The following is a 21,196-nucleotide window of genomic DNA, read 5'->3' as shown; positions in this document are numbered from 1 at the left end:
CTATAGTAACAGTTATTTGGCTTATACGCTATTCCATTCTATTTTATTCTGTAAATCTGTTTTATAGTACCACAGTTATTTGGCTTATATTCAATTCTATTCTAAACAATTCTATAAATCTGATCTATAGTAACACAGTTATTTGGCTTTTACACAATTCTATTCTATTCTAAACAATTCTATAAATCTGATCTATAGTAACAGTTATTTGGCTTTTACACAATTCTATTCTATTCTAAACAATTCTATAAATCTGATCTATAGTAACAGTTATTTGGCTTATACACAATTCTATTCTATTCTTTATTCTTTTCTATTCTAAACAATTCTATAAATCTGATCTATAGTAACAGTTATTTGGCTTTTACACAATTCTATTCTATTTTAAACAATTCTATAAATCTGATCTATAGTAACAGTTATTTGGCTTATACGCTATTCCATTCTATTTTATTCTGTAAATCTGTTTTATAGTACCACAGTTATTTGGCTTAATTCAATTCTATTCTAAACAATTCTATAAATCTGATCTATAGTAACACAGTTATTTGGCTTTTACACAATTCTATTCTATTCTAAACAATTCTATAAATCTGATCTATAGTAACAGTTATTTGGCTTATACACAATTCTATTCTATTCTTTATTCTTTTCTATTCTAAACAATTCTATAAATCTGATCTATAGTAACAGTTATTTGGCTTTTACACAATTCTATTCTATTTTAAACAATTCTATAAATCTGATCTATAGTAACAGTTATTTGGCTTATACACAATTCTATTCTATTCTTTATTCTTTTCTGTTCTAAACAATTCTATAAATCTGATCTATAGTAACAGTTATTTGGCTTATACGCTATTCCATTCTATTTTATTCTGTAAATCTGTTTTATAGTACCACAGTTATTTGGCTTAATTTAATTCTATTCTAAACAATTCTATAAATCTGATCTATAGTAACACAGTTATTTGGCTTTTACACAATTCTATTCTATTCTAAACAATTCTATAAATCTGATCTATAGTAACAGTTATTTGGCTTATACACAATTCTATTCTATTCTTTATTCTTTTCTATTCTAAACAATTCTATAAATCTGATCTATAGTAACAGTTATTTGGCTTTTACACAATTCTATTCTATTTTAAACAATTCTATAAATCTGATCTATAGTAACAGTTATTTGGCTTATACACAATTCTATTCTATTCTTTATTCTTTTCTGTTCTAAACAATTCTATAAATCTGATCTATAGTAACAGTTATTTGGCTTATACACAATTCTATTCTATTCTTTATTCTTTTCTATTCTAAACAATTCTATAAATCTGATCTATAGTAACAGTTATTTGGCTTTTACACAATTCTATTCTATTCTAAACAATTCTATAAATCTGATCTAAAGAAAGTTATTTGGCTTATACACAATTCTATTCTATTCTTTGTTCTTTTCTATTCTAAACAATTCTATAAATCTGTTCTATAGTAACACAATTATTTGGCTTATACGCAATTCTGTTCTATTCTGTCCTGTTATATGAAAGAGTATTCTATGACATATTTTTAAAAAAATTCTACAGCATTTTCTTTACAGAATTTCATCCATTTCATATCACCTTGATTAAAGTCATAAATAATTAATTAGTCAACTGAAACCCTTTTACTCTCTTTCTACCTCCACTTGACACTGTGATTGCACTTATACACAATTATATTGTATTATATTATATTATATTATATTATATTATATTATATTATATTATATTATATTATATTATATTATATTATATTATATTATATTCCAGAATTTCACATACAATGTCATAACACCACGATCAAACTCCTATTTAATTCTAATCTAATCTCTTTTAGAAAGTTATATCCTTAAACATTATAGTTTTTGTTGTCTCTAAGAATTTTAGTCATAATGATCCCACAGAAAAGCTCATGAGTTATTCAGTTATTATTCAGTAAATTGTAACCCATTTGACCCATAATTCCACTCAACGTCCACGACTTCTTAATTAAGTTCATGTATAGATCTATTATTTCCACAAATTTATATTCTTATTTTTATGTTGCCCTTTTCTCAATGTAGGTCCCCTGACAGTTTAGCTCATGCATAGTTCTATTATGTTCTGTTCCATTCTATTCTGTTCTGTGAATAATTTGTCAAATGTTGTATGTAGTAAATTTTATATAATTATTACGTCATATTCTAAGGCATAGCAATACAACAGACATATTTCATATGTGCATAAATTGAAGTACATTTTAAGAATTAATTCTGTGTTTTACGTTTATACATTTCTTGATATTATTTCCATAAAACTGCTCTTTTTCTTAAATCTACAGAATGGAAACACTGCCTTAGCTATTGCCAGACGCCTGGGTTACATCTCTGTGGTCGACACGCTCAAAGCCGTGACAGAGGAGACGCACACTTCTGTGGTGAGGGAATTCGTGTCATAACACATTCTAAATATAATATATACAGTTATTCTGCAGAATACTGTACAGCAGGTGTTACTGTGCTATAGTAAAGTGAAAAAAAAATACAAAAATGGAAATGAATGCTTTAAATTTGACAAAGAATAACACTTGCTGGCCACTTTATTAGGTACACCAGTCCAACTGCTCGTTAGCGCAAATTTCTAATCAGCAATCACATTGGCAGCAACTCAATGCATTTAGGCATGGTCAAGATGATCCGTTGCAGTTCAAACCGAGCATCAAAATAGGTAAGAAAGGTTATTTAAGTGACTTTGAACGTGGCATGGTTGTTGGTGCCAGACGAGCTGGTCTGAGTATTTCAGAAACTGGTGATCTACTGAAATTTTCATGCACAACCATCTCTAGGGTTTACAGAAAATGGTCTAAAAAAGAGGAAATATCCAGCGAGCGGCAGTTTTGTGGGTGCAAATGCCTCGGTGATGCCAAAGGTCAGAGGAGAATGGCCAGACTGGTTCCAGCTGACAGAAAGGCAACAGTAACTCAAATAACCACTATTTACAACCGAGGTATCCAGAAGAGCATCTCTGAACTCACAACACATCCAATCTTGAGGCAGATGGGCTACAGCAGCAGAAGACCACACCGGGTGCCGCTTTTGTCAGCTAAGAACAGGAATATGAGGCTACAATTTGCACAGGCTCACCAAAACAGGCTCATTAAAAATTGAAGATTGGAAAAACGTTGCCTGGTCTGATGAGTCTCGATTTCTGTTGCAACAGTCGGGTGGTATGGTCAGAATTTGGCATCAACAACATGAAAGCATGGCTCCATCCTGTCTTGTATCAACGGTTCAGGCTGCTGGTGGTGGAATGTGGTGGATTTGGGAGATTGGCGTCATGGATGTGCAGCCCACAAATCTGCACAACTGCGTGATGCTATCATGTCAATATAGATCAAAATCTCTTATGAATATTTCTAGGACCTTGTTAAATCTATGACATGAAGGATTAAGGCAGTTCTGTAGGCAAAAATGGGTTCAACCCGGTGGAAGGTGTACCTAATAAAGTGGCCAGTAAGTGTATGCACTAACATTTTATTTTATTTCTTTGCAGACAGTGACTGAGAAACATAAAATGAATGTTCCAGAAACTATGAATGAGGTCTTGGACATGTCCGATGACGAAGGTAAACATTGAAGCTTTTAATATGTTCAGTGATTTAATCCAGTGTTTCCCAACCCTGTTCCTGGAGGCACACCAACAATACGTATTTTGGATGTCTCCCTTATCTCACCCATTAACTTCAGCTTTTGGCATCTCTTCTTATGTTCTGATGAGTTAACTCAGATGTGCTTGATTAATGTGTGCTGTTGGTGTGTCTTTAGTAACAGGGTTGGGAAACACTGGTTGAATCATATGTGAATTTCAGTTTATTTATGTGCATTTAAGTTCATTTTTTGTTCATTTATGTATAATTTCTAACCCTTTTTATTTAAATTACACAGTTCGTAGAGCCAATGTGCCTGAAATGCTCATTGAGGACTATATTTCAGATGTTGAAGAAGGTATCTGTCTTATTTTGAGTGCTTTGCTCTTATAGCAACTTGCTTTTCCTTTCTTTTTTCCACGTTTTCTAACTTACCCAATCTTCACATTCAGTCTTTGTGTGTGTGTGTGTGTGTGTGTGTGTCTGTGTGTGTGTCTGTTGAATATGGCTTTGTGCTCGTTGCTAGGCTACTTTTTATGAATATGAAATTCTTCAATATGCAAATCTCTGTTGGCGTGCATATATTAAGTCCGGGGGTTTGATATTTTAATAACAACTGTACATGCGATTTCATACTCTCTTTGCAAATCCAGCCTCTATGGGAAGAAAAGTTTACTTCTGAAGTTTTGGCTGTTAGATCACTGGACAGACGTTTGTTTGGCTGCGTCCATTTCTGCTTTGCAGTCAAAACCCACAGAGCTTCAGTGTGAGCTAAACAGAGGTTGAATAGAAGTTTTCCAGTCACTCCCATGAATGACAATTTTGTGTATCCGTGTATTTGCATATAACATGGTGGTGTAAATTTTTATCCTTGATAAAACTATTACAATTATTATATTTAATTAAAATATCCTTTTGAGACAGACTTAAATATATACACAGAGCATGTAAAAAGTATTCATAGCGCTTCACTTTTTCCACTTTTTTTATGTTACAGCCTTATTCCAAAGTGGATTAAGTTCATTTATTTCCTCCAAATTCTACACACAATACCCCGTAATGACAATGTGAAAAAAGATTTTTTGAAATTGTTGTAAATTTGTTAAAAATAAAAAACCTGAAAAATCACATGTACATCAGTATTCAGTCTTTGCCATAAAGCTCTAAATTAAGCTCAGGTACATTCTGTTTCCACTGATCATTCTTTAGATGTTTCACCAGCTTAATTTTAGTTAATCTGTGGTAAATTCAGTTCATTGGACATGATTGGAAAAGGCATACACCTGTCTATATAAGGTCCCAGGGTTGACAGTGCATGTCAAAGCACAAACCAAGCATGAAGACAAAGGAATTGTCTGTAGACCTCTAAGAAAGGATTGTTATGAGGCACAAGGCTGGGGAAGGTTACAGAAAAATTTCTGCTGCTCTGAAAGCTCCTATGAGCACAGTGGCCTCCATCATCTGTTAGTGGAAGATGTTTGGAACCACCAGCACTCCATCAGCGGCCATCTAAGCTGAGTGATCGGAAGAGAAGGGCCTTAGTCAGGGAGGTGATCAATAACCCGATGGTCACTCTGTCTGAGCTCCAGCGTTTATCTGTGGAGAGAGGAGAACCTTACAAAAGGACAACTATCTGTGCAGCAATCCACCAATCAGGCCTGTATGGTAGAGTGGCCAGACGGAAGCCACTCCCCGCCTGGAATTTGTCAAAAGGCATCTTTCTACCACTGGTTGTGTTTTTGATTGGTACTATGCAGTTGCTAGGTTGACACAATGGTGTGGATGCTTACCATGTCATTTCTGTGTAGCTGTTGTTGGTGTTCTGGGTGATTCCTAAGTTGAGACTACACAGCTGCCAGGTTGCTCTGTGCTTAGCAGAATGCTATGCTTTCCTGGGTGCCACTTTACAATTGCTAGGGTGTTGTGTGCTTGTGATGGAGTTACAGAGTGGTTGCTATGCCATTGGTAGGTTGGTCTGGATGCTTCCTAGGGTACCTATACCTACACAGTTGATAGCATGCATATTGTTGTGGTTGCTTCTGAGGAATTGATATACCATTTCTAGGGTGTTCTAGTTAAATGCAAGTGTGCTGTTATATTGGTTACTGCACCAAATCAAAAGAGTGCACCCTTTTTTATTCCGGTTACAATATGTGGTTTTAAATTCTCCTAGTTTTCAGTCTGGACACTTTAATAGTTTTAAATGGGGTGAATCTAGTTTTTGCATGTGTGTAACAGTGTGTAATTCATCCCTCAATGAACCACTGTGTGTACCTTGTATTTATTACATTGTGGGGACCAAATGCTCCCACAAATATTCTAATACCTGTAAATTTTGACATTTTTTTTATCTCCATGACATAAATTAAATATTTGGAAAGTGTAATTGGCTGATTGTTTACTGTGGGTCTTGGGATTAGGGGTTGGGTTGAGGTAGTGGAGTAGTAAATACAGTCCCCATAAAGTGAGCCATGTGTATGCTTGTGCATGTGTGAGTGTGTCCGCTGTAGAGACTAGTGCTTGGCATTTAGTTCCTGTAAACTGATATTTCTGCATACTCCTGGGGCATAACTCACATAGCTTCTTATTTACGTATAGACCCTTTTCACATTTCCGGGCTTCTCAGTAGCGGAAGACGTCATAGCTGGGTAAACTTAAAGCGCAGCGAATGGGAGAGTACAACAAATAATTTTTTTACAACGTTATTTGCCGAAATAATAAAAACTCCCTGATTATGTTATCGAGACGTTCAGAATAAGGAAAAAAATAGTATGAGACTGATAACCGCAGCCAGAGAAGAGAATAACGTCAAAGTTACTCTCACCCCCATAGACGCTGCATTAGAAACACCTCGCATAACCTGTAATTCGTTTTTTGTAATTTGATGCAAAGATTATATAATACATACATAAATGCATATGAATGTTCATATGCTTTAAAAAAACCTAAATATTAAAAACTCTCAAGGATTTAAGATTATGATGACCGTTAAACGCGTCATAACAGGCTTATAAAAAGGGTCCATTGTCCACACTTGAATACGCACTCAATATTTTTGACACAACTCTTCTACAATACATACATAGCCGGGTAGCTACAAAATTGATGAATCAATTCTGCTCACATCGCCAATTGGCAGCAGAATGCAAACGTCTGTTTGGCATTAAACCTTTTGCCATTGCTGACGCTGCTGGCTTTTTCCATCTGATTCTCTCTGTCTCTCTCTGGCAGCTCTGTTTATCCAGGCATGAGGTGCAGCACTAAAAACTCAGATCCCGGAAAAATAACTCAGATCACCAGTACCTTAAAGCCTTAAGCAAATGTCAAAGTTGTAAAGCTACTAATAATCAAAAGTTTCAGCTTTCAAGTTTTCTAAAAATATTCTAAACAACCAATAATAACAGCTTTGGTTTTATTATATCAATTTGAGTCCCGGTCAGATTAATGCAGATGTCAAAGCAGTTTGATTAACTTTGTAACCACATGAGTATATTGTCCAAAGTCATATATTTTTATTTTCTCCCCCTAAGCATGCAGCGGCTTCACAACGCAATGACAAAATACCAATTTACTCAAGCCTCGCCTTCTTGTATGCATTGGGAGAGCAATAAATCAATCAAACTGTCATATAGAGTCAGAAAATCTGTTAATGTTTTTCTGCACTTTCCAATCCACAGATGTTTTCTGTTTATTTACACTTTCAAATTGCATTATCCAAAAACATTATTGAATATTAACAGGGTGTCCGCGGGGTCTTAAAAAGTATTATAGTTGATAAATGAATTATAAAAGAATTATGGCCCTTAAGAGATATTAAAAAGTCTTAATCATGTTTTTATGAGGTCTTAAATTTTGTTCAAGTGTTGTCCAAAGTGTTTGACTCAAAAAAAAAAAAAAACATAAATATATTTATTTTCCTCCTAATATTAACAACAGAGTGCTCGATCCACACGATTGGTTCAGGCCGGGGCGTGTCCGGCCAAGCTCCTCTGTCAGGGTGATGTCACATAATTTGCGACAAATGCAGTAAGGTGATGTGACGCTCTCCACATGTAGCGAAACCATAGAGCGAAGCAGACGGCAAAATGAGAACATGTAAGTTTGCTACTCCTGGTTGGAGAAAGATGAATTTAAACAGTGGCTGCAGCCTGTCACTTAAAACAACCACGTAATTTATTCTTTCAAGCTTTGTTTCTTCCGAGCTTATCTATTAAGTTCTGTTGCATGGTTGTGCTCCACTGATTTATTTAACTACAACTGTTTATTAAGTTAAAGGTTACTGATCAGATACTGTGGCGATGAAGTCTTAAAACATTCTGAGATGGTCTTAATAAAGTCCTAAAAAGGTATTGAAATTTTCCTTCGGCTTAGTCCCTTATTTGTCAGGGGTGGCAACAGCGGAATGAACCACCAACTATTCCAGTATATTTTTTACACAGAGGATGTCATTCCAGCCGCAACCTAGTACCTGGGAAAATATTTAAATATATAAGTTTTTTTCTTTTAAGTCTGAAACAATATATTGTATAAGGAATGATATATAGAAATAAAATAATAAATAAGAGTTCTGGCAGCTCATTATCAGTTTTTTTGGACTGTAATTTATTGAAACAATATATGTTAAAATATATATATATATATCAATTACAGACTCTTTGTTAAACTTTTCTAAATTGGATAGAGTAAAGATCAAAATTTATTTATTTATTAGTTTTCTTTTCGGGTTAGTCCGTTTATTAATCTGGGGTCGCCACGGTGGAATGAACTGGCAGCTTATCCAGCACATGTTTTTTCGCAGCGGATGCCCTTCCAGGCACAAGCCATCACTGGGAAACATCCATACACTCATTCACACACACATATACTACGGACAATTTAGCTTATTCAATTCACCTATAGCGCATGTCTTTGGACTGTGGGGGAAACCGTAACACCAACATGGGGAGAACATGCAAACTAAATTAGCGACCTTCTTGCTGTCAGGCAATTGTGCTACCCACTAAGCCACTGTGACATCCTTAAAGATCAAAGTCTATAATTCAATTCAATTTGCTTGCATCTAGAAGTAATTTCTGGACTTTTATGCATTGTAGGCAGATCTTAAAACTGGTAGACTAAAATAAATCTGTGTTGTGAAGCTTTGCAGATCTTGCATATGTACAGACAGATACATTTACACACTAAAGGAGTCGAAAAACAATGCAAAAGCATAATTTGTCCTCATTATAGAGCCCCTATTTTGGTCATATTTTTGGTTTTGGGGGTCTTCAACAACAGGCTGATATGCATGCAAGGTCAAAAAACACTTTCATTGTCTTATAATACACATTTTTTAACCTAATTATCCCAACGACTCCTATATAATTTGTTATAATGCAGTTAATTAACCAGCATATTACTCTACTCCTAACCCTAACCCCAAGTAATAACAACGACACACGTTCAGTATTAATCCACACACTGGCAAAAGTTGAACTATTTTGAAAATTGGCTGTGCCGTGCATGTGAGGAACAGGTGATCATGGTCATAGCAACAACAAACGGCAGAGGATCGCAAGTTCAGAAACGCATTTAAATCGGTAAACAAAGCGGCACGCGTTTTGGAAGCAATATGTGAACAGTCCTATAAAAGTTTAACCTGAGACACACAGTACAAGCACTGATCTATAATAGATAAGTGATTACAAACTGTGCAGAGCGATTGCAAATACAACACACAGTTAAATACTAGGGATGCAACAGTTCTCTGTAAAAAAACGTATCGTTCTGTTGTCCTCCCATGGTTCGGTGCGCCCCTGTGATCCGTGGTTCAGAACATGCATTATTAATATTAGATTGTCAATAAAAACAACTGCAACAAGGCCCTTTCGCCTTTGTACGCTTCCGATAACCTTTCCCATCCATTGCCTGCGAGAAGACCTGTCCAATCACCTCTTAGTATATGTAAATCTGTTGTTGACATCACGTTTCCTCACGTGTTGGTGTGTGTGTGGAGTTTCTGTGCGTTTCAGCATGGCAAGTGAAGGAGATAAAGCGCAAATGTGCAGGTGAGGCCAAATCACAGCGCATTGCCGTCAGTGTTCAACAGACACTCAATGTCAATTCAGACAGACACAAAAACATAACGAATGCTGTTTTTTGTTGTTGTTGCAAAGATCAGTTATCTAGATCAGTGTTCACTAATAGCCAGATCGAGGTCCCATACGGACGCGGATTTACAGCAGGTCTGTTACTTCAATCCCGCTCCTTCTGGGTGTTCTTCCACATCGGGTGTGCACCCGATCACTCCTGCTATTCACTCTGTTACCCGCTGTCTGCTAAGTTTTCTTAGCAGTTTTCTTCAGCTTTCTTCTCGACTGAACTTCCCACTGAATTAAGAGAGAAGAGCCGACTGTCTCTCTTTGCTTAAGTTTTGTTCACTATGATGGTGCTGATAAGTGAAATGAAGCGCTTTGGAATCATAAGAAAATCATAAAGAAATCATTAAAATTGTTGCCTTTGTAATGCAAGCATAATGTAAACAGAAGTAATCAATACTTAAAAGTGCTCAAGTGTTAAAGTGTGTTGACAATTATTATCTACATAACTGGTTGAGACTGTTGAGTCAAGATGTAAAATAGAAAAAGGGGAAATTTCAGCTTGTTTTCTTAAGCCATTTATTTGAACATACAATTTTTAAAATGCCCTACTTTTATTCAATGAATGCGTGAACATGCAACTCTACAGTCATATGTGTAAAGCTGTTGCATTGTCAGGTGTTTGCTAACCAATAAATATGTTTATTGTTTTTTGAATTGTTCTGTTGGCTTTTTATTTCCAAGCATAGCACAAACTGTACCCTACCGAAACCATGACTCTAAAACCGTGAGTAGATTGAACCGTTGCTCCCTTATTAAATACATATTTTGCAAACTACAAAGAACGAGGCAACAATTTTAAGTACACTTCGTGTCATCCCCCGCACTCTGCTAGTGTCTGAATGGAAAGGAGCGTTCACGGTTAACCAGAAACAGCTCTTCATATTTGGTGATGTACCATATCAACGTCGCCACGTTCAGGAAAAAGATCCGAACCCAACACAATTCATTTATTTGACACCTTTAGTTGACTATTTCATTAAAGAATCAATCGTTTTAAACACTGGTGCACTTTCAGGTTTAATCCTCAGCTGGATGTTTTCATTTACTTAGAGCTGTGTTACACACTGCATAGAAGCTCATTTTCAAAAACCCATAATTAGGCCCACACGGAATCTGCGCATGCAGATTTCCGCAGATTTTCCACAGATTTTTAGCCCATCATTAATTCTGTTTATTTACTTGAGTAAATGTGTGTAAATTTATATTTATTCAGTTTTTAAATTGAGTATTGTAATATTTTTGACTAATATGAAAATGTTCATCTGATTTATGTACATTACAGTTTGTACAGTAATGTTCTCTGTCTTTTAGTAGATATAATATATGAGAGACGTGCTTTGTTTACCAAATAAAGTGAATCTAATTGGATTTGCATTTTATGCATTAAATAAAAGTTTAAAAGATATTATTTTTTATTTCACATATTAAAGTTTTAGTTATGATACTCCCAAAATAATTCCGCAGAAATCCGCAGATTTTCCACAAAATTCTTTGCAGAAATAGCAATAAACGTCCGCAGATTCCATCTGGCCCTACCCATAATAGGGGCTCTTTAAGAGAATGTCTGTTGTTTACCACAGAACATCTCAACATTTTGATAAAAAAGGAGATCTGATGCATTAAAAAAAACTGATTGTTTAATTTAATCCTGACTTTGAGCTATTTTAAACAGGATTTACAACATATTTAGTAATTTCTGCAAGTTCCTGCTATTTTAACTCATTCAGCTCATGAGCGCTGTTCCCCCAGCGGCCGTGGTCAGGTGGCAGCCAGTCTTTATTTTCCATCAATCTCCCTCCTTTTTTTTTTTGTTTCACTATTTGTTCTGCTGCCTGTGGAAGGGCTCTTTTGTTGTCTGTTGCATAGGCTCTGATTACAGGCAGCACCTCAACAGCACCAGCACAAATGACCATAGAAATACGCCCCCTTCCACTGCTATTGTGTCCCACCCCAGTCGGGGGGCTCCTGGGGCATGAGGAATGCCGCGATCCGATCAGGACACTCGCTCTGAAACCTCACTCCTGCAATGACCTCACAGGGATCAGACTCGCGCCAGAGTCTGAAGGTCTCTTTTTGAACGTCCTGTCAGAGAGCTGTGTGTGTTTTCGAACACAGAGGAAACTTTTTAGACACTCTGGACATGTGGAAATAATCGTGGCATTTGGAGTTTAACGGATTGAGGAAGTGTGGAGTGAAAAGGGGGACAAAGAGGAGCTGTGAATGTTTGGTGTGAAGATGAAGGATGGATTTGGCCGCTCAGTGTAAGAGATCTTGTTTATCGGCTATTTCTGATTTGAAAGTTACATGAGTTGATCCTTTTAGAAGAGGGAAAGAAGCCAACGTGAGAGAAAGATGATATCTGTGTGTGTGTTACAGTGAGAGAGAGAGAGAAAGTTTACTTACAAAACTGAGCTCATGAGTTTAATGAAAACTTTTTGAAGATTGATATAGATATGTTGTCTTTAAGAGTTAGTTTAAGCATTTATAATACATATGGTACTGCAATGTAGTCCTTTGCCAATCTAGCTGGTCACCGACCACTTGGTAAAGTGTTTTTGCTGACCTGTTAACGTCTGTGTTCAGGGTGCTAGCTAATTTTTATTGTGCAAGAGGCAACACAGATTTGGGTCTCTTTAGGACACAATATAACTGTGTAGTTCACTGTAAAAATGCTGGGTTCCACAAGTTCCAACACAAATCGATTAAGTTAGCTTATGTCTTTACAAATTTAAGTGGATTGAACATAAAAGAATGAAGATGTCCCCAAAAAATGTAAGAATTGTGTTGTTTTAACTCATTTTAAACAGAAAGTGGTTTGAACAAGCACACTGTAAAACCCAGTCAACTTGAAATGAGTGTAGATAACTCAAAATGGACAGAAAGTTAATTCTACTCATTTGAAAAGAGTTTTGAATTTAGTGTTGAAGGTAATGAGATAATTGAATACTTCATTACTTCAACTTAAATGGAGTAAGTTCACAGTACTCATATAGATTAGTTTTTCTGAACTTAAATGGTTTGTAGCAATCGGTTTCCTCAAACGGTTTGAGTTGCCTTAACTTATTGGGTTTTACAGTACTCAGTTGGTTTGAGTTCTCTTCATTTAATGGATTTTACAGTGCTCAAATTGCTTTGTTTACTCAAATATATTAATTTCACAGTACTCAGTAGGATTAGTTTTTGAACTTAACTAATTTGTTGCAATTGGTTTGCTCAAATGGTTTGAGTTTCCTTAACTTATTGGGTTTTAGAGTACAGCAAAAGTCGTTTTTTAAATGTGTGCGCATATGAGTGTGCGTGTCTGTTTGAAAGAGAGAGAAAGTTTTGGGGGTGTTGGTGATTTCGGGGGGAGGTGGTTGTCAGGGTGTTAGCGGGGAAGTGATGGGGGATTTGGTTGTCAGAATGCTGTATTATACACAGTTTGCATTTATGTCTGCATTTATGATGCAGTTAAATGTGTCACGATTATGACTTTATGTGAGCAGATTACATGAAAATCTTAAGGGAATTATTGTGAAAGCAGAAGTTGATTCTGGGCCACTCAGATTTGCAGGTTTCAAGACTCAAATGTTCAAGTCAAGACTTTTGAAGGCCTTTTTAAAACCGTTATGAATTAAATTTCAGACTTTCACTTGCCTAAAAAAAATCTAATTTAATTATTTCTTACTCACATACTGTATATATATATATATATATATATATATATATATATATATATATATATATATATATATATATATATATATATATATATATATATATAAATCTGTCAAAAAAGCAAACTCTATTTGTTTACATACACTTTTACAACATAACTTTTAGTTTTTTCAACTGACAAATTTTAAAAACTATAATAAAGTAAATGTATGCATAACAGTCTGTCCAGGTCAATGTCTTTACCAGGTAGCTATAAATACATGGAGAACATTTAAACTAAATATTTGGTCACACTTTATTTTGATGGTCCATGTGTTGAATTTAAGTGACATTGCATCTACATGCCAACTAATTCTCATTAGATTATGAGTAGACTGTTAGGTTGGGGTTAGTGTTGAGGTAAGGGTTAGTGTAAGTTGACATGTACGTGCAAAGTTTCTTATAGTCAGTTAAATGTCTGTTTAAGGAGCAGTATTAACAGATATTAAGCAGACAGTCTACTAAAAATCAAATGGTTCATCATAATAAAGTGTTACCAATTTTTTTGTATGTTTTTGTACATAAGAATTAATTCATATTGGTAAATAGAGTTAATAAATAAAACATGTCTTAAAAGTTTTATTGAGATGGATTGTTGGTGATTGTATTGGTGTCGGCATGATTTGGTAACATTGACATAGCAAAATGAAGACTTGTCTAAAATAATTTAAGACGTACAGCACAATATTTCAGTAAATTTAAGACTTTTTAAGGCATAAACACCCTGCCACTTCTAAAAGTGAAAATAGACCAGATTCAGATCTGATTATTCATTTTTGTTAGGGTTTGATTTGAATCTCTATATAATATATATATATGAATCTATATAAATATAATATAATATAATAAAATATAATATAATATAATATAATATAATATAATATAATATAATATAATATAATATAATATAATATAATATAATATAATATATATTTTAAAATTCAGTTAAATTAAATTCAGCCCAAATAAACACCGACTGGCCAGGTTTTAGTAAAAATATTATTTAATATTACCACACCAATCTAAGTACATTAAATTAAACTCGCAAAATTTATTTTTATGGTATATATATATATATATATATATATATATATACACACAATAGTCGCGATCATAGATGAAGCATATGCAGCAGTGGTCAATAGTATTGTCCAAAAGGAACGTTTGCATGAAATTTTTTTAATGACCCTAAAAGTTTAATTATACCAGATTATGAGAAGTATATTATATTTTAAAAATGATGGTTAAGGTATTCAGTATATAAAAAATATATATAGCTTATCATGAAATATGGCTTTTAATTTTCTGTTCTACAAAAAAACTGTTGAAATATTTTTCTGGTTCTTTATGTAGAGCACATACAAAATTGTACACTCTTCCTGCACGAAACATTTAATTCTCTTTAACATAACAAAATGTTTAAAGATTTTTCTAGACCATACATCACTTTTTGAATTGAATATTGATGACATTTACTCTATAAAGTGTAATTTACATTATCTTCTAATATGATCATCAGATGTTGATCATTATAACCTCTTCCTCAAAAATCAGAAAATCACAATTGGGTTTTTCTTTTTCTTGCTCTTCCTGTCTTTTTGTCTCTCTGCTTTAGTGTGCATTAACTAAGGACGTATGTTTTGCTTGAATCTAAACTGCAGTAGTTTGTCAGAAATACACATTCAAATCTAATTTATAGCCATGTTGGAACATGCGGTCTTGATATTCTCTAAGTGCCTTGCTTACATTTCTGTACTTATAATAACACACCCTAAACAAAGACTGCATGAATCTGTGGCCGTCGAAGAGTTTGGGACACCTGCCAGTGATTGTTGTGGGATTGGTCTGATCCAGCTATTCATTTCTAACGCCAACACATTCTTATTTCTCATAATTCTTCAGTGCATAAGAGAAATGGAAAAAGGAATTGTAATGGCATTCATGTTGCTTTAAAGGGGACCTATCATGGCTCTTTTTACAAAATGTACAGTAAAAATAAGTCTCAGATGTCCCTAGAGCAGGCATGGGCAAACTCGATCCTCGAGGGCCGGTGTCCCTGCAGACTTTTGCTCCAACACTAATCAAACACACCTGAACACCCTAATTAGTGTCTTCAAGATCACTAGAAAGCTACAAGCAGGTGTGTTTGATTAGGGTTGGTGCAAAACTATGCAGGGACACCGGCCCTCCAGGATCAAGTTTGCCCATCCCTGCCCTAGAGTGTGTGTGTGAAGTTTGAGTTAAAAATAACCCACAAATAATGTTTTATAACTCGGCCCTTGTAGGCTTTGATCCAAATTTTTTAAAATCTAAATGAGATTGTGCTCCCAGCACTCTTTTCAAAAGGGGCACAGCTACAAATGCTTATGTGTCAGCATAGTGGCAGATTCAAAACTACAAAGGTGGACGGCTGCTTCTCACTCAGGGCTGTTTATGCTAATGAGGGATAGATCATCACCAATGTGCGGGGCTTTCCCCCTCTGATGACATGTACAAAGGGAGGATGGCAATTAGAGTGTTTCTACAGACAAAGTGTGATTATAATAAATGTAATTAATCATTAGAAGCTGGTTATATTCACACACTGTTGCCACACAGCTGTGTTTAAATGCTTTATTAAAGTGATTGTTGCATAATAGGTCCTCTTTAAATAGCCTCTTTCTCTTTGAATGGTGTAATAATGGTGTGTTTTTCTGCTAGGTGAGGATGCGATGACCGGAGACACAGACAAATATCTGGGGCCGCAGGATCTGCGTGAGCTCGGGGACGACTCTCTGCCTCAGGAAGGATATGTGGGATTTAGTGTTGGAGCCCGAACGGCCAGGTAACATCACCTCAACATATAGAGAAAGTGTTGTCTTCATACACTGTTAGTAGTTTCCTTTCTGCAGTTTTCCAGTAACTTACAGTAAATCAATTACAGAAATTATAGTAATTACAACTTTATTTACATTTACAGCAGCATTTCTTGTGCTGTATTATATTTATTTACATGTATATCTTTACTGTAAAATATACAGTAATTTTCACAATGCAACATTAAAACACAGTTACATACTGCATAACTGTCCTACAGTAAAATACAGTTCATATTACAGATAAATACTTTGTAATTTACAAAAATTGTTTACATTATTATGACAATTGCTCTTCTTTTTTATTGTTATCAATATAACATACACAGTGGAAAGCTGTAGGCGCTACTGTTTTGTAATAATATTTAGGTCTGAATTTGAGGTTTACTCATATGAATAGCTTATCGAATTTCTATCATGTGTTTTTTTCCTCTGGAGAAACTCTTATTTCTTTTAGCTTAAATAATACCTTCTTTAAAGTTTTAAGCAAGTTGGGGTAATTAGGAAAGTCATTGTCTAATGATGGTTTGTTCTGTAAACAATTGGAAAAAAATATTGCTTAAGGGGGCTAATGATATTGACCTTAAAATGTTTTTTGTTTTTTAAACTGCTTTTATTCTAGCCGAAATAAAACAAATAAGATTTTCTCTATAAGAAAAAATATTTTAGGAAATACTGTAAAAATTCCTTGCTCTGTTAAAGAATAATTTGGGTCGGCGCCAATAGCCTTGTGGTTAGTGCGTCGACACATGGCACCTAGGTGTTCACAGTGACCCGAGTTCGATTCCTGGCTCGAGGTTTTGTGCTGACCCTTCCCCATCTCTGCTTTCCTGTCTCTAAATCTCCACTATCCTATCACAATAAAGGTGAAAACCCCTAAAAAATAATTATTAAAAAAAATGAAAAGGAGGGCTAATAATTGTGACTTCAACTGAATATCATAAAGCATTTTCAAGTGTGAACTCAGTTAAATGAAATAATATAAACATGCATTGGAGTCAATTGTATTAAAGGTGCCATATACTGCATTGGTTTAATAAGTTAATTTGTTCCCTGATATCTACATAGTAGGTTTATTGCTTCGGTAAGTAAAAAAAATACCAGAAATGGTTTTATAAGCTTATGTATTACTCCATAAAATACCCATAGAATCAGAATGTCCATGATTGACCATATATGGTTTGTGTCGTGAATATTAATGAGCTCCGGCTCTTACAGACATACACACAGCAAGATGCACGCATGCTGAACACAGACAAATTTAAACCCATCAGAGTAACGTTAACCTGTTTTGCTCACCAGATCTGTGGTGAATAAAGGCTAAATTGTAATTAAACTTGACAAAAGGTAGCTTTAGTCAAAGAAAACACACAGCCAGAACTTAATATCTTCTGCATGAACAGATGACAGTTGAGCTGAGTGATTTGACATGAATCAGCAGTGTTTGTTGAACACATACGCATCAAATTTAACACAATAAACACGATAAATTAACAAAATATGTAATTAAATATACCTTATGCCTCTTCGTAGTGGAGTTGAATAAATGTATACTTTGTAAATCTTGCATTTTGCATCCTGAGGTGAGTTTGAAACATGTCTAGTGCTTTTGTTGCACTGTAAACAATTTGGGGCTTGCATTTTCAAAATAAAATCCCACATACATAGTAAGTGAAATATGAGCTTACAAAAACTAAGGGAGGAAAATTTGGATTGTTGTCTCACTAGAAAACGTGAGACGTGAAACTTAAAGTCAGCTCCAGTGTTGTTAGAAATCAGAATTGGGTCCACCTATAGGACCCTGATTGATCCTATTGTTTCACTGGAGTTAGGTATAGCGCAAGACCTGTTTGCCCCGACGTGTTGCTCTTTTCACACCAACGCAACCTTAATTTTCCCGCTTTCCACCATGTTGTTTAAATAGCAAATCCATTTGCGCCACTTTGTGGACTCATGGGTGTTTCGGTCTAGAAAAGAGGTGTGTTAAGGTGCAAAGTTGTCACGTTGCTATTTTGAGGAATTAAAATAGACTGCGCAATAGACCAGCTGAAAGAAAAAGAGAGCAGAGTGTTAGACCATGCGCCAGGGCACAGAGCGTATTTTTCCTCCTTAAAATAGCAAAAATGGATTCGCACACGCCCTCAATGCTTTTGCACCCTGAGCTTTAGACTTTGCGCCTAGATCGTTAAAATAGATCCCATAGTCTGTAGCACCTGATTATAAACTCCAGTATTACAACTATTAATTCTGTGAAATCACGTTATAATTTATATAATGTAACAAGCTTAATAATGATAATTTCATTTAATCATTATAATGACATTTCTAAGCGTTATATAGACCCTTTCATATTCTGATGTATAATTAAAGGCATGGTTAATGAAATTGAGCATTTATATTTTATATTGTTTAGTTAGTCCAGTTAGCCTATGTGCTACCATAATCATACACTACCATTAGCCTCCTGGCTACAACAAGCTAAAGCAGCTCTGATTAGCCACACAACAAGCTACAAAAATAGCTTTTGATCAGTTATTCACCTCAGAAGACCCCTTGGGTTTCTAAGCGGACTCGGTTCCAGGGGGGAATCGATTTTTCACCACACCGGATGAAAAACCTAAAGTAGGAGTACATGTAAATGATGAGGGCGTGGCCTGTGAGTCGCATCACAGTGTGTTTTGTCTTCTGGTTGGCCTGTTGGGGTTTTACACATGTGGAATTTACATGAGAACAAGGAAACAGGGGTGTCTGAGGCTTACGGTATGCCCATTTCATATACTGATCTTTTATTACTCTACTATGCCTTGGTATACCCAGATTTTCATTATAGGGAACCTTTAATATGTCTCATCTAAATAAACGAGTGTGATGGTGGATGCAGATCATTCATGGCTCCAGCACGCAACTGTCTTATCTAAAGGCTGTAGATTGTGTGTGTATGTGTTGTCCGCCTGCTGTCATCTTTTGATTCAATAGCATGTGCTGTTGAGTGAGAAGCGCGGAGCTAATGTTTAACCTACATGCAAGTCGCTTCAGGGGATTTTCCCTCCAACAAACAAGTTTGACAGCGTTCAATGATCGAAAGGGTTCAGACTACACACTAGCCTCATAACAGGAAATTAAAGTCAGGTTCAATAACAGCCCTGAGCATTTGACGCGTTTTAGTGAACGACTCGAGGTTGTGAAAGTAAGTTTTTATGTTATTAAGTTTTAAAGTGTTCATTTATTTTGGTTAAAAACATACAGTATATAACATCATCATATTATTTATTTTTTTAAAACATTCATACCAATTTTTTATTGATATCTATCGGATATCTGATTTTTAATTTTAAAACAAAGTGAATGAAATCACTAGCATACTATTATTAATTATAGATATTTTATTCTTTTAATTTTTAAGCTAAGAGCCTTAGTATCACCCATTTATTCTTTCATTCTGTCATTCATTTTTTTTTTTTTAGTTTTTACCTTGCATCTACATGCCAACTAATTCTCATTAGATTATAAGATGTAAGATGACATGTGCATGCAAAGTATCTTATAGTCAGTTAAATGGCTGTTGAAGGAGCAGTATCAACAGATATTAGCATACAGTCTACTGATGCTCAAATGGACTATCAAATTAAAGTTTTACCATTGTTTTCATTAGTATGAGTTGCCATAAGTGCTATTTTAGCACCATTAGGTAACTATTTTAGTTTTTAATAGCCTGATCTATTTTGATTTAAGATTTAAAAACAAAGTGAATGAATATAGCGTAAAACTATTTATTGTAGATTTTAGTCTCTTAATTTTTATTTTTTTTTACAAATAATTGAGTATTATTTTATGCATCATATTATTGGCTGTTTACAGGTTGTTATTATTATTCATAATGATGATGCCTAAATATATATTAATACATATTTGTTTTGCTTTAACATTTTTATTATTACAATTTTCAAATCATTAAGTACCTATTTTCATTTTAATAGCTTGCTTTATTTCAGTTTTTAATTTAAAAAACAAAGTGAATTAGTATATTTACAGTTCTAGCATAAAAAATATTGTAGATTTTATTCTTTAATTATTTTAAAACTATCAGCCTAAATACCACTCAAATTTATTCATTATTGTATTTAATTATTTTATTAGTGTTGTTATTATTATTATTATTATTAATATTATTATTATTATTATTATTATTATTATTATTATTATTTACTAGTGCTATTTTACATATCATTAAGTAAATATTTTAGTTTTTAATAGCTTGGTTTATTTTTATTTTTCATTTTAAAACAAAGTGAGCGAAAACACTAGCATACAATTATTATATATTTTATTCTTTTAATTTTACAGCTATGAGCCTAAATATCACCCATTTATTCAAACATTCTGTCATTCATTATTGTATTTTATTATTATAATTGTTTTTATTAGTATCATTTACCATAAGTGCTATTTTAGTATCATTAAGTAAATATTGTAGTTTTTAATTATTTTATTTTATTTAATTATAAATTTTTTTATTTAAAAAAGGCGAATTAATGTTTACTTGCCTTAAACGATTTACTGTAGATTTATTCTTTCAATTTTAAAGCTATCAGTCTAAATATCACCCATTTAATAATTCATTCATTATTGTATTTAATTATTTTAGATACTATTATTATTATCTAAGTAGTTAGTAATCCAGTAGCTGGATATTGGCCAAAGTGTGCAAAAATACAGCAAGACCATCTACATAAATAAACTTGTGGATAATAAAAGTTCTTCTGAATATTCTGATGCAAATGTTTAGTTAATGCTCTGAAATGAATTAGTATCTCCTTGATAATTTTTACCATATGTTGTTAA

General features: G+C 34.2%; 1 protein-coding gene across 18 annotated transcripts in view; it reads left to right on the top strand.

Annotated features, from left to right (window-relative positions):
• The window catches only part of ank3b (ankyrin 3b), a 303,338-nt gene that overhangs the window by 230,641 nt on the left and 51,501 nt on the right, over positions 1 to 21,196 (top strand). For 13 of the 18 annotated variants that reach the window (XM_056470181.1, XM_056470174.1, XM_056470177.1 and 10 more), the window contains 4 exons: positions 2,359 to 2,454; positions 3,570 to 3,642; positions 3,962 to 4,021; positions 16,200 to 16,323. In XM_056470181.1, coding sequence (XP_056326156.1) covers positions 2,359 to 2,454; positions 3,570 to 3,642; positions 3,962 to 4,021; positions 16,200 to 16,323 — 353 coding nt within the window. The remainder of the gene's footprint in view (positions 1 to 2,358; positions 2,455 to 3,569; positions 3,643 to 3,961; positions 4,022 to 16,199; positions 16,324 to 21,196) is intronic. The other 5 variants (XM_056470182.1, XM_056470176.1, XM_056470186.1 and 2 more) reach the window with 1 other exon arrangement.

The sequence above is a fragment of the Danio aesculapii genome, chromosome 12, assembly GCF_903798145.1.
Source record: "Danio aesculapii chromosome 12, fDanAes4.1, whole genome shotgun sequence".
NCBI classification, from domain to species: Eukaryota; Metazoa; Chordata; class Actinopteri; order Cypriniformes; family Danionidae; genus Danio; species Danio aesculapii.
This window is presented reverse-complemented; position numbering and strand designations above follow the sequence as displayed.